General features: G+C 45.2%; 1 protein-coding gene and 1 non-coding gene across 6 annotated transcripts in view; both read right to left on the minus strand.

The window, feature by feature from the left end:
* Positions 1-1,959: 1,959 nt before the first annotated feature.
* LOC134558828 (small Cajal body-specific RNA 15) lies at positions 1,960-2,091 on the minus strand. Its single transcript, XR_010082413.1, has one exon. It is a non-coding gene; the product is annotated as a small Cajal body-specific RNA 15 (non-coding RNA).
* An 8,617-nt stretch (positions 2,092-10,708) lies between these two features.
* Positions 10,709-14,752, minus strand: part of PDE8A (phosphodiesterase 8A) — a 138,959-nt gene continuing 134,915 nt past the window's right edge. For all 5 annotated transcript variants that reach the window (XM_063412092.1, XM_063412094.1, XM_063412095.1 and 2 more), the window contains 3 exons: positions 13,888-14,052; positions 12,868-12,997; positions 10,709-12,122 (listed from right to left, as the gene is read on the minus strand). In XM_063412092.1, the coding sequence (XP_063268162.1) occupies positions 12,016-12,122; positions 12,868-12,997; positions 13,888-14,052 (402 nt within the window). In that variant the 3' untranslated portion in view covers positions 10,709-12,015. The remainder of the gene's footprint in view (positions 12,123-12,867; positions 12,998-13,887; positions 14,053-14,752) is intronic.

The following is a 14,752-nucleotide window of genomic DNA, read 5'->3' on the forward strand; positions in this document are numbered from 1 at the left end:
TCAGGAATTAGGATATTTTCAGGGCAGAAAATGTTATGGTCACTTTGTCAGACCTGCTGTAAGCAGGCCAGAGACTTTCAGTTGCTTTGTCTGCCAGGGAGCAGAGCAGCTTGTGGCTATGTGAGCCCTGCATGGCCATCCCAGGGAACAGCAGCTCTAGGGTACAGCTCCTGTGCAGGGGACTCAAGTGGTGAGGAAGCAACATTCTTTGCTTTAAAATGTACTCCTTGACTCTGGGTCTAGCTTCTGCCAACTGGAACATGTTTTACCCCTATTGGCCAAAACCTGAGAGCCCCAATCTTATTTTCAAGTAGGTACCTGAAAGAGTGTAACATACAGGTATCAGTGCAGAGGTCTGAGGACATCTGAACCTCCAAACAGAGCCTCTAACACACAAAGGCTGCTGGTGAACCCACGATTCCACTCCCCACCACCAGCTTTCTCCTCAAGTGTTTAAACCGCAGCTGTAACCTGGCAGAACACTTTCTAACTAGTGAACTGAACTGGCAAATCCCCAGGATCTCACAACCCTCTCACTGGACTGTGCAAGGGCAGATTTTCTGAGCCAAATGCGAGGTGCTCAGTCACCCTGCAGTGGGACTCCACAGGGACCAAAGAGCTCCGTTGTTACGCTGCCAGCTTGGTGAATGTCCTGGAGATTCAGGCCGGGTGAGTACAGAGCAGTCTGCTCAGGAGAAAGAGCCCATGGTCACCACCAGGCACGGCACAGGACAGCTGGGGCACTGACAGAACTATCTGAAAGAAAGAACAAATATGCAGTAATTGGCTTCTAGGTTAAAAACAGTAAGGGAAATGAGTTTGTATGTTTCTGTTTAATAAAAGCTTCACCTGTTGGCACTTACTCAAGCTTTTCCTCCCTTAGGAATCCAAACCCCATCATTTAAATATTTATACAGCAAAGGAAACTTGACAACATGTGTTTCTTAGAACCAGCTGTTGCTCTGAGCAATCTCTACATAAATTCTTTACAGGGAGGCCACCACTTCCACTGCAGAGGTCTACTCAGCTTTTAGTTCACACCAACCCTGTGTGTCCCTGTATTCAGTTTATTCACCAGGTGTATTCAGTCTATTGGAACTCTGCGTATAGCACTCAACTTGGAGAACTGTGTTGAGCTGTTGATCTGAGATCTGTTTCTCTGCACTGAGAGGTATCTCAGATGAGGCAAAACCAGTTCTTACCTCTGGCCCGTATACAGGAACTCTGGCTGAATTACATCATGTGGTAGGGCAACAGTCAGTTAAAAATCAATTGTCCTTTTCTCTAATATTATGTGCTGTAAGCTGCATTTTTCCTGGTACCTGTTGTGGCTTTTTCTTCCTGTTCCTTTTCCTTATGGGCATTTACTGGCACACAGCAAAACCTGTCCTCTGCAAATGACAGGTGCTCATGCCTAAAGCTCTGGCTTTGGCCAGCTGAAGCCCACAGGCAGTCCTCATGTGCAGCAGGATCCATGCATCCCTGCAGGACCTGCAGCATCAGGAACTGCCAAAGGACAGGACACTGCCTACCATGCCTCTCCCAGCAGCTAACTGGGGACTTTGCCAGGGCTGCCCAAACCCCTTCAGGGCGGGCCAGAGGGATCCCTTTTTCCAGTTCCCTGTGATTTCAAATTCACGCTGTTGCCACTGGAGGGCATCACGGGAAGCCCGTTCAGAAGGCCACACTGGTGTCACGCAGGTTTCTAAGGCTGAAAACAGTTTTCAAACCCGTTACCGTAATCGAAGGCGTGTCCAGTGTCCCTCCTCACCCAGTGCTGGAGCCAGGAACAAAGGGCCTGTGAGCAATTACACAGGTGAGACATGTCAAAAGCATAAATACCAGAGACAACACAATGGCCCTGAAATATGGTTTAATGTAGATTTAAAACAAACACACCCAACCTTTTACTACAGAAACACGTGAGTTTTAACTTGCTCTCTCTCACTGCCATTGAAACACTGTAGGTAGATCAAGTAGGTCCTGGCTTTTATCTCACAGGCAGGCCTTGTTCGTCCACCATTTAATTTAGGAGGATAGTATCAGTGGAGTCAATATAGTGCCACTGGCTCCACTTTCTTAGTCCTCCAGAGGAACCTTCACAAGAAACTCCTGAAAAAAAACCAACTCAGAACAGACTGAGTCCTCCTAAAGCAGACTGCAGAGCCCAACCACTCAGCCAGGAAGGCAATTCCCTGTTCCTGTCTCCAAACTCAGCTGAATCTTTGTACTGCCCATGTTTCCCGACAGTAACCAGTATCACTGAGCAGCACACAGCAAAGCAACCAGGGACCATGCAAAGGCGAGGCTTTGCTGCTTCCTGTTCAGACTGCTGCAGTCCTGGGCCAGTCCAAAACACAACGCTGCCTTTGAACTGAACTTTTTCTCCATCACCTTTATGGCGGTGTGCTCAGTTGCCAAAATGTGCTGAGACTCAGCTGTCCTAGCCCACCTAACCTTTAAACCTTTTCCAAACAGGCCTATTCTTTAAACTTTAGTTGCTCTGATGGAAGCGATAACTGAGATCTAAACTGCTTCTACAAAATGGCTGTAAGGGGCTGCGCCCTCCGCCGAAAGGGTGCTCATCCCACAGCTGGAGCTAAATAAAAGCTGAATAAAATCCAGACGCAAAGCTATGGCTTAAGCAGCCCCAGAAAGGCTGCAGTAGTGGATCCCGGGCTACCCCACAAATTAACACGAGGAGCAGCCCCTCCCGGGCGGCAGCGGGCCCGGGCAGCGCTTACCTGGGCCGCGGGCGGGAGCGCCTCTTCACGGGGCTCCCACGCGGGACGCGCATCGCGGCGGCAGCTCCTGCACGGGGCCACAGCCGGGAGCGGGAGCCGCCCGGGCCGCACGGCGACGGGGCCCTTCCCTGTGCGAGCCAGCCCCGGAGGCCGTGCCCGAGCCCCGCCGCTGTCCCGCTGCCGGCCGGGGCCAGCCCAGCCCGCCGCGGGAGGAGCGCGGCCGGGCCCCGGCGCTGCCCCACAGCCCCTCGTGGCGCCGCCATTTCCCGCGGCGGGCGGGACTCGGCCCGGCCGGCCCTGACAGAGGGCGGGGAGAGGGCGGGCGCTGCCGGCCTTTCTTCCTTTGCTTCCTTCCTTCCTTCTTTCCCGCCTTCCTTCCGTCGCCCGTGCCGAGACGGGGAGATGTCTCTCGAGGTTCCCCCGGGCTGGGAGCTCTGTTCCCGCAGCGCTGGCCTCAGTAGCGCAGCCTTTCCCCCAGACATTACGGGCCAAGCCGAGCTCACCACGCTCGGCGCCCACTCGAGCCCTGCCTGCCCTCAGCTGGGCCATGGAGCGGCTTCCCCAGTGATGCCTCCATCCGCACACAGCTGAATTGTTGCCTCCAGCAGCCACAGTCCTGTGCAGCACCTGCTGTGCTTGTCCATCCCCATTCCTTCCCATAATATGTGCTTGATCCTGGAGACTGAAGCACGAGAATAACACCGGCTGCTAGCAAGGCTGAGGAAGAGCCACCAGCTCCCAGCAGCTCCTGGTCTCCAGCAGCAGGACTGGGGCTGGACAAAGCTGCAGTTTCCCATCCGCAGATGGGCATTCCACAGCTCCCGCATCATCTGCACGGGCGCCCTCATCCAGGCTGGGCTGGGTCACAACTAACATGTTAACTCCCTTCCCTTGGAGGTATTTTGCAGCCTGTTGAATACACTCTAATTTTCTCTCAATCTCTATAAACAAAAGCCCTTTACATTCCCTCTCTGATACTGGAAAGGGAATCACCAGGTGGTGCTTGGGGCCAACCCAACACCTCCTGCCTTGTGCCCCTGTGCTGACGGAAAGCTGCAGCCAGGCTGCTGTAATAGTATGGAATAATAACTATGTATTGTTCCTGTGCAGTGAGAGTCAGATATATTTCACGATCTGTGTAACAAAATGCTTGATGAAATAAATATTTTGGCTCCCATCCATGGAAGCATGTAGCTTACAGTGAGGATTTATTAAGACCAAAATTTCTGAGCATGCCCAAAGAAATGGCTTATATTGACATACAGGAAAGGACATCTATGAATCAGTCCAACTTCCTCACAGCCTGTCCAACAGAAAAAAAAGCCTTTGTTTCAAGTGGACAATTTAAAATTCAGCATCATCAGGTTACAACCTGTTCTGTTGCTTTGTATTCCGCTGTGCACTAACCTTAGAGTTCATATCTGGCTCTTATAAGAGATAAACCAAAAGGTCAAAGGCAGACAAAAATTACAAACACCTATATAAACAACTGTTTAAATTAGAAACTGATGGTGGGGGTTTGATTAGTTGGTTGTTTTGCTCCAAATGGAAAAGCAGACATTGGCTTTTGGGCCCTGTGGTGCTGTCTCAGTCCCTCTGTGTTTTGCACATCGCAAATATCTCATGACTGGGTGGGCACAGTGGCAGAGCAGTGACAGCAGGCCTGTGTGGGGCTTTCTCTGCCTGCAGCACAAGAAGAAAATCTGAGCTCAAGGGTGCATCTGATCAGAAGAGGTGGAAGTTGGTCTTTATTTTGCTCAGCCACAGCTCTGTGGCATTTCAGGTACACTCTATAATAATGGGACCATACATTTGCAACCAGATTTAGGACAGACTTCCTTCAGAAAGACAAAATTATCTAAGAAGTGGATCTATGGGTAAGAAGTAACACTCATGAGGCAGATTATGAACAGAGCTAAGCCAGTAGAAGTAAGTATAACTTCACCAAATTCAATGCATTGGGAAGGACTTTTACTTGTAAGTTCCAAAGTGGGGCTACTGATAGGCAGATGGAAGAAATAAAACCCCAAATTCAAAGTCCCCCTTTTCAGATCACCTTCTACAAACAGGACTGACTCTTGTTAAAACAAAAGTAACACAAATAACACTTTGTTAATACCTACTGAGCCAGACTTAAACATGTCACTGATATTTACTTAACAAACATTGTTACATATGTACTCTGTTGTGGTTCCAAGAGCACTTGTTTATTTAAAACAGCTTATTTTAAAACAAGGCTTTGGGTTGTTTGTTGTTGGGGTTTCTGTGTGGTTTTTGGTTGGTCGGTTGTTGTTTTGGTTTTTGTTTGTTTCTGGCATGATAGAACAGCTAAAACTTTGTGCTTTCTGACCTTGCCTTGTCAGAGACCTGTCATAACAGGGGACAGCACACTGGCACGGAGTCTGCCAGCGTGGATTTTGAGGGACTGGGAGAGGCTGCTCGCTTTTAGGGCTTGGTTGTCAGGTGAGGAGTACTTCACTCTGCTCTCACAATGTCCTGAAAACTGCCTGTATTCAAGCAATTGGAGCCTTTCTCCCTCACCAACCCTGAAAGCCGTGTCTGATGTTAAGGATGCCATTCCCAGCCCAGTCCCAGAGGGGTGGCTGGGTGTCTTGCTGTTCCTGAGCACTCACATTCCCGCTGTATCCTTCAGTGTCCCTTACTCACGGTAAGCAGAGCCTGAGGCAGCCAGCACCACCAGCCTGGGGACAGTGCTGGCACTCTGTGCCCACTGGTGGCATTCGGCTCTCCCAGGAGCGTCACCAAGCTCGCACACGGTGGGGTGGGAGCACAAAGCTCTGACCAGCATCTCTGAAAAACACCAGAGACAAACCCTTAGGAAGGGACCTGCTTTCTACATGTCTCTTCCCATTTTTTGGCAGTCAGCAGGATCCCGGCCAGAGCCCTCAGCAGCAGCCAGGCAGCCCCAGCACTGGGCCAGGGCTTGCCATGGCGTGGATGCCCACAAGCCCCTGTGGTTCCCTGCAGCTCGTTTCACCTGTGAAAGGGCTCTGTGGGTCTGCTTGTAAAGCTTAGGGAACTGTAAAGGAAAAATTTCATTTTCTGGGTAGAGGAATATCACAAGAAAAATAACTTTTTATTTTTAGGAAAAAAGGAACAGTTCTTGCTGGAAGTAAAAAGCAGTATTCCTCACCTGTTTTGCACTGCAAATACCAATAAAATCTTATCAAACATATTCCATTTCATCTTCAGGCTGAAGACAAAGCCATACCTCCTCCCCTGAGCTGGGGAGCTGCAGGATCACCAGGTTGACGTCATTCTCCTTGGTGATAAAACATGCTGCATGCTGAACTTGGCACTCAGCATGCTCAGGTTGAGCTAAGAGCTAATGTAATGAACTCTGGGGAAGGATTTACATCAAATACCACTCTGGAATATTAAATACAGACAGGACCAACTTCTCGCTTGAATAATTACACACTGGCTAAATTCCTTCTTTTGTTTCAAAGACAGGAATCACCTTTCTGGCTTCCTCTTGAAAATCGTATATATTGGTGCACTATTTCACTACCTGTGTAATACAAGGATGAAGTAATTTCTGTTAATTGCCATGGGCTGAACTAAGACGAGTTTCAGCTCTAGCAATGACTCTTGCCACTCGACAGGGGGAGCAAGCAACCAAGAAAAGGCATTCAAATTCCATCAAGCGTCCCCAGCTGCTTGTGCTTGCTAACAAAACCTCAAAGGCAGAGGTGCCTGGGAACACTCCTGAATTTCACTTTGCGTGTGGGACTACAGTACCAAAGACCTTGCACACATATCCCACTGCCCCAGCAGCACTGCAGTGCTCACAGGCTATTTCAGTTAACTGTGTTTGTATTCTCCTTCTGCCTGTGGATACCAATGTAAGGCTTTCAGCCATTATCCAGGCTTTTGGGTCAGAAAGAAAAAGATTTTCTTATGGTAAAAGCTGTAGTAAGCAGCAAGAGTCAGTTTGAAAGGCAAGGTTTAGTCCCAGCATTATGGCCGTGTGTTTGAGTGATGTTCAGCCAGTAGAAGTTAAAGGAAAAGCTCCTAGCAAATGAGCTAAGAAAAATGGAAGTAGAGAAGGTGGAAGAGAGGGGGGAAAGTGTAACATGAGAATACCAGAAGACTATTTCCTGGCGTAACACTTATTGTTAAACCACAGGCAGGGCTTGAAGATCCAGGACTTCAAAGATATATAGAAGCCTCAAAGCTCCTTTGCTTCATGGCTCTGGGTTCCCTGGCCTTTCCTAATTCAGTTGCCTTGCTAAAGAGGCAACTACCATTGCTTCACAGGGTTTGCAGAGCTGAGTCCACTGAGGTTTGCATAGGAAGTGTGGGAGGAAAGTATTAAAGATATTAAACAAGTGGAAAAAAGCAAAACATGAGACACTTTGCCCAACTAACCTTCATAGCAGGCACCAAGAGAAAGCATTCAGTGGAATTAAGCCACAGCCCTTTGCCCACAGAGCCAAAGCTTCAGCAAAAACCATGTGAAACTCCTGGATATCCCCTTTGTTCTGAACCAGCAGCACAGGGACATGGCAGCAATTTAAAAGCTTGTTTTCTGCATCTAAACATCATGTCAGGACAAACTGCACTCCATCCTGCTATCATTTAACAGCACCCCTGGGACCCCTGTACCTTGGAGGCATGATGTCACACATCAGCAGAGAGATTATTTGTTTGGAAGCTTGTGAATAGCTCTGAGACTTCATTTCAAAGCACTCCTTGCAGAGTCGTGACTCAAACCCTTCTGGTCTCACTGAAGGGCACAACTGACAACTGTTTGCCTGTGCTGTTTCTCAGCGCCCAGCAAGTGATTATTAGATATCTATTATCCTTTCTTCTCTTTTATGCAGGAATGGCTTTGCTATTGCTTAATTCCTTCATGTTCAAGACAGATTTTCTTAAGTGTTTTATCAATGATTTCTCTACTGACACAAGCAGAAACACCCAGACAAAAAGACACTGCAACAAAAAACAAGGCATTCATTCCATTTCAGGTGATTTTTGATTTATATAAAGCAGTATGAAAGCCATCTTCAGACCTGTGATAGGGCAGCTCTGCATACCACCTATCTGGTTTCTCCTTTTGTCAAAATAAGCAATTACTACCCCAAATTTTATACAAGGGAAAAAGATATTCATCTAGGACAATTTGCTGAGAAGTCAACATTTTTTTTACCAGATCATAATAGTTCAGATTCACTTGGAAGCATCAACAGTGATACCCAGGTTTAGAAGCAGGATTACCTGATAGAAAATATACAGCATGGAAAACAGAGGCAGTCATTCTGACATTTAATGCTGAATTGTTGAACCTTATTAAGTTTTAAAACACAAAGCTTTAAACCAAAGCCCTGGAGATGCATAAAGGACCTCTCCTTCATCATATCTACATTGGAATTTACTCTTGTATTAGCACTAAAGCAAGAATAAATGAAAAGGGCAGACACTGTGTAAGACTGCCAGCCTAACTGAAATTTGGACCATTTCAATCACACTCAGTTTATTCCAGTGCTCTCCCTTCCATGGTGAAGGACCATCAGTAAAGCCATTTCTGTCCCCAGGAAGTTCCATCACTGAGTGACCATTCAAAAAGCTGGAAAGGGTTCAGAGCACAGGGCCTGTGATGTTGCTGTGTAATCTTGGAGAATAAAGGAAGGGGATCTGGAATGGCTGAAGCATTTGCAATGGGATCCAAAGAATCAGCATCCTGGAGCAGTGAATATCAGGTTAGAGCTATTACTGCTCCCCAGCCAGGCCCTTCACAGTGCATGGGCAGCCTGGAATCACCCCACGGAGCAGGCACAGCCTCACAGGGCACAGAAGGCTTCAGAGGGGTGGCTTGGAGAGAAGCTCAGTGGGAAGAAGGCAAAGATCAGTCATCATGGTTCCAGATTTTAATTATAATCTATCCTTGGCAAATTTAGATGGACAGGAGAGTGAACAAAGCTGCAGTAGCTGAAAATCAGTGTTTTATGTTAAGTGAAATTACTGTACACCAATATGGACATAAATCTGGCTTACAGAGAGGGTTAATTAGCACGGTTCTACAGTCCAAGTAACAGAAATAAAGAAGGAGTGTGAATTTGAGGGAATTAATCATATTGATCACATCTTTTCAATGATGATGCATCAGGCATTTTTATAGCAGATGAAATTAATTGGTTTTTACCATATATTAATATAACCCAGAATATTAACTATGCTTATGAAGAAATTTTTTTTCTGGACAGTTCTGTCTAATATCTTTATTGAGGATGTGGACGAGGGGATCAAGTGCACCCTCAGTTTTCAGACCACACCAAGCTGGATGGGAGTGTTGCTCTGCAGCAGCGCTCTGTACGGGGCACTGGTGAGGCCACACCTCGAGTGCTGTGTCCAGTTTGGGCCCCTCATGACAAGAAGGACATTGAGGTGCTGGAACACGTCCAGAGAAGGTAAACAGAGCTGGGCAAGGGTCTGGAGCACAAGCCTTGTGAGAAGCAGCTGAGGATCCAGGGATGTTTAGCCTGAAGAAAAGGAGGCTCAGGGGACACCTTATCACTCTCTAGAGCTACCTGAAAGGACATTGTAGCCAGGTGTCCTGCAAAGAAACAAGAGATAGGACAAGAGGAAATGGCCTCAATTTGCACCAGGGGAAGTTTATATTAGATATTAGGAAATTTCTTTCATTTGAAGGGTTGTCAAGCATTGAACAGGCTGCCCAGGGCAGTGGTGGAGTCACCATCCCTGAAGGGATTTAAAACATGTAGATGTGGCACTTGGGGACATGATTTAGTGGTAGATTTGGCAATGCTGGAGGAACAGTTGGACTCCATAATCGTAAAGGTCTTTTCCAGCCTAAAGATTCCATGGTTTTTTACCTGCAGACAAGTCTCTGGGCCCACATGCTCATGCCCACACTTCCTCTCCCATCCTCACTGCAGCACATAAGTGGAGGAGATACTGATGGTGTGATGCAATTTTCCTCTAAGGGAGACACAGGAGCCTGCAAGGAACAGAAGAGATTAACACCAGGTAGCAAATTACAGCTGGTTAAAATAGATGCAGCATAGGGAAATACAATGTAATACTGCCAGGAAAACTGTCAGCCAACTCTTCCTGTCCTTGCACGTTCCCTGTGAAAACAGGATACTTGTTTTATTGTGCCTTCAATGAAAATACATCTGCTCCTTCAGCATTGATTGTAGAACCTCTGGAAGAGTGATTAGAGAAGCTCCTGTCCTACTACTGTCAGTGAGACAATGGCACAGGCTGGGCACTCCTCACAGGATCTGAGCCCCCTGGCTTCAGCAACATGCACACAACAATGAACTAAATGGAATTACGAAAGGGAATTCCCTGTCCCAACAGCATATAACCGAATTCTGAGTAGGTAAAGAGATCACACAAGCAGGGTAAGGGCAGAAAGGCATGACAGGAATAAATGGGGATAGCCCATCAGTCTCCCTGGCTCGCAGAGGAAGGAGGAACACAGGAGCAGGTAACACCTGGAGAGGTCACCTCTGCCTTTCTTACCTAAGGCTGCTACTGCTGCAGTCCCTGAACTGTTCCATCATCCATCTCTTCCCAGCTTCTGCTTTTCCAGGAATGGTTCAAAATGTCTCTAAAGTCCTCTGCAGTAACGAGTCAGCTGCTCTTTCAGTGCCTTTAGATGCCTTTCTGTTGACTGGGAAGGCTGACAGGATACTCCTCGAGTCCCTCATGGAACACAGCCTGACACTGTGTGCAGCCGCATGAGACTTGTCCAAGGGTGCACAAGGGTCTGGTGGGCTTGCCAAGGGCAGGCCACAAACACAGGGCCAGCTACATACCACCTTTATCACCTTTATGCCAGTTCAACCCCCTCAGCTTTTCCCTGCCCCAGACAAAAAGTATTCTAGTTATTTTTGAAAGAATTTCATGTGTTTGTTAGTCTGTGAACTATAAAGTGAATACACATTTCAAATGAAATGGGTACGACTTGACACTTCTTAAAATATACATTTTATTATTTTCTGGTAGTTGCTATGAAGGTTTCATTCAAATTGGAAGGTACACAGCCTTTACAAACTTCTTGAGTTAAAGGTTTTTGTTGGTGGTTTTATGTTCTCTTTCTTTTACGGCAGAGGAAAATGCATTGGCTATAAAATGTTGAAATTCATTAGATGCTTAGTATCACCTCTTCATATATGCTGTGGAATGCTTTGTAGAAATACTATATAAAATAAGGCAGACTTTAACAGGGAATTCAGTCATAAAATGTCATGGGAGAAGACAAAGAGCCCCAACATATTATTATTTTTATAGCCAAGAGAAGATCAGGTGGTCCTCACTGGTTTGTGGGAGAACTACTGCAGTTCTGGTGCTCAGACAGTATACAGTTCTTGTTTATTCTACTATTCTCAAGTGAGATCTTTTTAATAAAACTTATTTTAATTAACATAAATCAGACAATATTTAAACATACACATCTATCCTTACAGTGCAATAAAAATGTATCATTGTATAGTATTTTGTATTTGCATTATGAAAATAAAAGGTCTGTACATCAATTAAATGTATATTAATGAGTATGAATCATGTAAATTTATAATGCATCTAAAGTTGGCTTTGGCTTTTAAGTATTTATAAATTCATAGAAAATATTGAACATCTAACAAAATAAATAAAACATAACATTTTAATCATAGATGCTAACGATCAACCTCAAAAATTCTTGTGTTTTTACATTTGCTACTAAATTTCTTAAGGAGAACTCACTTTCAGTAGTGCTCAGAAGTGAATGATTGCACCTTCTGTGATGTGAAAAAATACAGTACATCTATTTTTCATAGATCAAAAATTCTTTCATAGACAGTTGCATTTTAAATGTCTGATTGTTCTACATAACTGTCTTAAGTGCTTATAAAAAGCATGTAGCTTTCTCATAAAAGCTGTGAGTCTCTATTAACAGACAAACTTCTAGTGACTGTCCTTTATATGAGGATTCTCTTCAAGGTCTTCCAGCTTCCTGTGCTGGTATGAAGGTATCGCAGGAGTATGTTCATGAAAAACCCTCTTCAGTACAAGTCCTGCAGCAATCCAGTGTAATTCCCCTCGGTGGCCTTACTCCATCCGAGTCCACACATGGTACTTTGTGGAAGTCAACTGCTGACCTCGTGTTCTCTTGAATGTGAAAGTTCCCCAAGTGCATGGGCTAGCTTTACTGTAATACTGAAGAGACCAAAACAAATCAGATAAAAGTGAGCTTGAATAAATATGCATCTGGCTAGTGAATGACACCATGGTCTGACTGCTATTCTGGTGGTGGTCGGAGGACTCGCAGGTTCCTTCCATCCAGTCCTTTCCAATATTTAATGTTATTATTCAGATGCTCCATCAGATTTGGCAGGTCTGCAAATGCTAGGGAAGAAAGGTCAGAGATTATTGAGTTTGCAAAACTGAAACAGTCACAGATTTTGTCTGCTCAAGTCTTACTTGAAATGTCCAGGCAACTGTGTTAAGTAGAAAAGCTTGAATCTGTCATACTGATGCTTGAAATAGTTTTGGCTGTATAGCTCTCACCACTTGTGTAGCACTCAGGCCACTGAGAACTGTTCTGTAAATCTACTTAATACTGGTATTGCAAGTCCCAGCAAAGGAACACAATTTTCCAGGAGGGGCATAGCTAATTATGGTTGTAATTATCCTGCCCCATCAAACCTTAGTCACATGTCATAATCTGGCCTTCAGGAGAGTCACATTTCTGACCACTTTTACCACGGAGGCAGCACTTGGAAGGAAACAGCTGCTCCCCCAAGCAGTTTCCAGACTGTAGAAATTTGCCTTGAAGAATGACCAATATTAACATGGATAAAATTACTGTGCTCAAAGAGCTATCAAAGAGAATGTGTTCTGTTCTCCATTTAGAGAGAAGCAAGTTTAAAAAGTTAAAGATTGCCTGAATCTAGTATATTAAAGACAAGCCATGAGAATTGCTTGTAGCAATACTTATAAGCAATAAAGACATTATTAATCTTACTTGAACTGCAGGAATCTTCCCTTTTCTCTCCCTTTATTTAGGAGCCATAAAAAAGACATTTTGTATCACAGCAGTTTCAAATTTTCACAAGATGGTCAGATCAGGAAACAGCAGAGTTTTGCTTACCATCCCAGGCATCAAACATATCAATAATGAAGTAATCAATGAATGATAATTGGGATTTGGGGATGCTGCAAGTATTTCTGTCAAAAACTGGCATCACAACAGGTAAACCTTGTCTCCTTTCTTCATCAGTCTGCAAAAAACATTAGTGATTATTCATCTAAGACACACTCTGTTAATGGCTTCTTTTAGCAAAAGATTGTTTGGCAACTGACTAGAGCATGAATCTAAATCAAAGGAGGAACTGAATAAATCTGAAACAGCAGCAACTTAATCTTAAGTACCTTGTTGCTCAGTTTCAGCAAAACAGCAGACAAATAGTGCCTTGCAGTGTTTCCCAAAAAGGATATATTTACCTTCTGTATCTGCACACAAGCTGACCCTAAGTAACTTCACATATTACCAAGTTATGACTGCTTTGGACCTAAGAGCTGCTCAACCATTTTCAGTCTCTGATGGAAGCTGTGACCTGTCCCATTCAGACATGGCAAAGCACCTTTTTTATTCCCTTGCTCCTTGCTTGGGGTGCCAGATTCCAACTTCAGTGTTTGGTCTGTCATCTGTAATAATGACTGCCCTCTCCTTTTACACATCTTCCTAAACCTTGCCTCAGCACAGTGTGCTGAAGGCTTACAGCATTTCTGGAGTGAGTGCTGCTCCCATCCACACACTAGAACCTGATGATCCTATTCCCGAGCAAAGCCAGCGTGTGGGTACAGGAGGCATCCTTGCTCTGCTCATGTGATGGGAGTGCATTTGCACACAAGGCTCAAAAACCCCCGTTCCAAACTGAACAACTTGAAAGCCTAAATTTTTCAGAAACCGCACAATAGAAGTTGTCAACTATCATCTCTCTGAAGGCATCTAGTTGTGTGTTGGCATGAGTAATACCCATCATTTAAAATTTAAAGGTTATTATTTTTTCCCATTACATAATGCAGCCTGAGATATTCTGTGGCACTTCTCCTCCCTTTTCAAGAGATGCTCACCTGCAGTTTCAGCAGGCTGTTTTAGCTGCCTTACCTGTGCAAAGTACTCCTCAGAGATGCGCCCGGCCCATTCTATGCACTGTTCTCTGGGTCTGCATGGATTGGAAATGTCAGCACACTTTATCAACATGCGTTTGATAAGGATACGGTTTTCAGGAGACCTGAGAACAGTTTTGATTGACTCTCCATCACCATTATTCTGTAACATTTAAGAATTAAAAACAATCCATTAGCAATGTCTCCATGCACTAACTCAAAAGCTGCTGTGCTTTGGGAATGCTTTCAGCACATCCTACAGGGATCAGTCCTGCTACTGGCTACCAGATTTGCTGTCTAACTCAATTTATAGGTGGATTATGAAAGGTAGCCACAGCTCTGAGCTAGCAGTTTCTGGATTCAGTCACTGTCTTTGTGACAGATCTCTTGAGCATCTTTGGGCAAGTCATCTAATCCCTCTATTCCTTATCTCCCTCCTCAAAAGTGTGGAGAGGATCAATTCATCACTACACACATAGTGATGAGTGTAGGCAGAAAAATGTAACTCTCTGCTCAAACCCAAGGATTAATGGACTTGCACTTTAAGAGTGGAATAGCTGGTTTGAGAAGAGGGACTGACCCCGAGATGCAAGTCACTCTTGGCACACAAACCCCATCAGTGTTCATCAGACCCCAATCACTCTGACAGCACTGCTACAATTCAGAGAGTCAGATCCCACGTTGCCTCCCAGGTATATTCCTCATTCCCTTCCCTTGCTGACTCTTTAAGGATGATAGGTACAGGAGTTTTCAACGCTGTCTACACAGAATAGAAATTCTTTGAAGCAAGGAACATACAAGATTTCTCTGGCACCTAACAAGGTCTTGCTCTACAGTCAGAGCAGGGAATAAGTAACTAACAA

This window comes from Prinia subflava, chromosome 15, assembly GCF_021018805.1.
Source record: "Prinia subflava isolate CZ2003 ecotype Zambia chromosome 15, Cam_Psub_1.2, whole genome shotgun sequence".
NCBI lineage: Eukaryota > Metazoa > Chordata > Aves > Passeriformes > Cisticolidae > Prinia > Prinia subflava.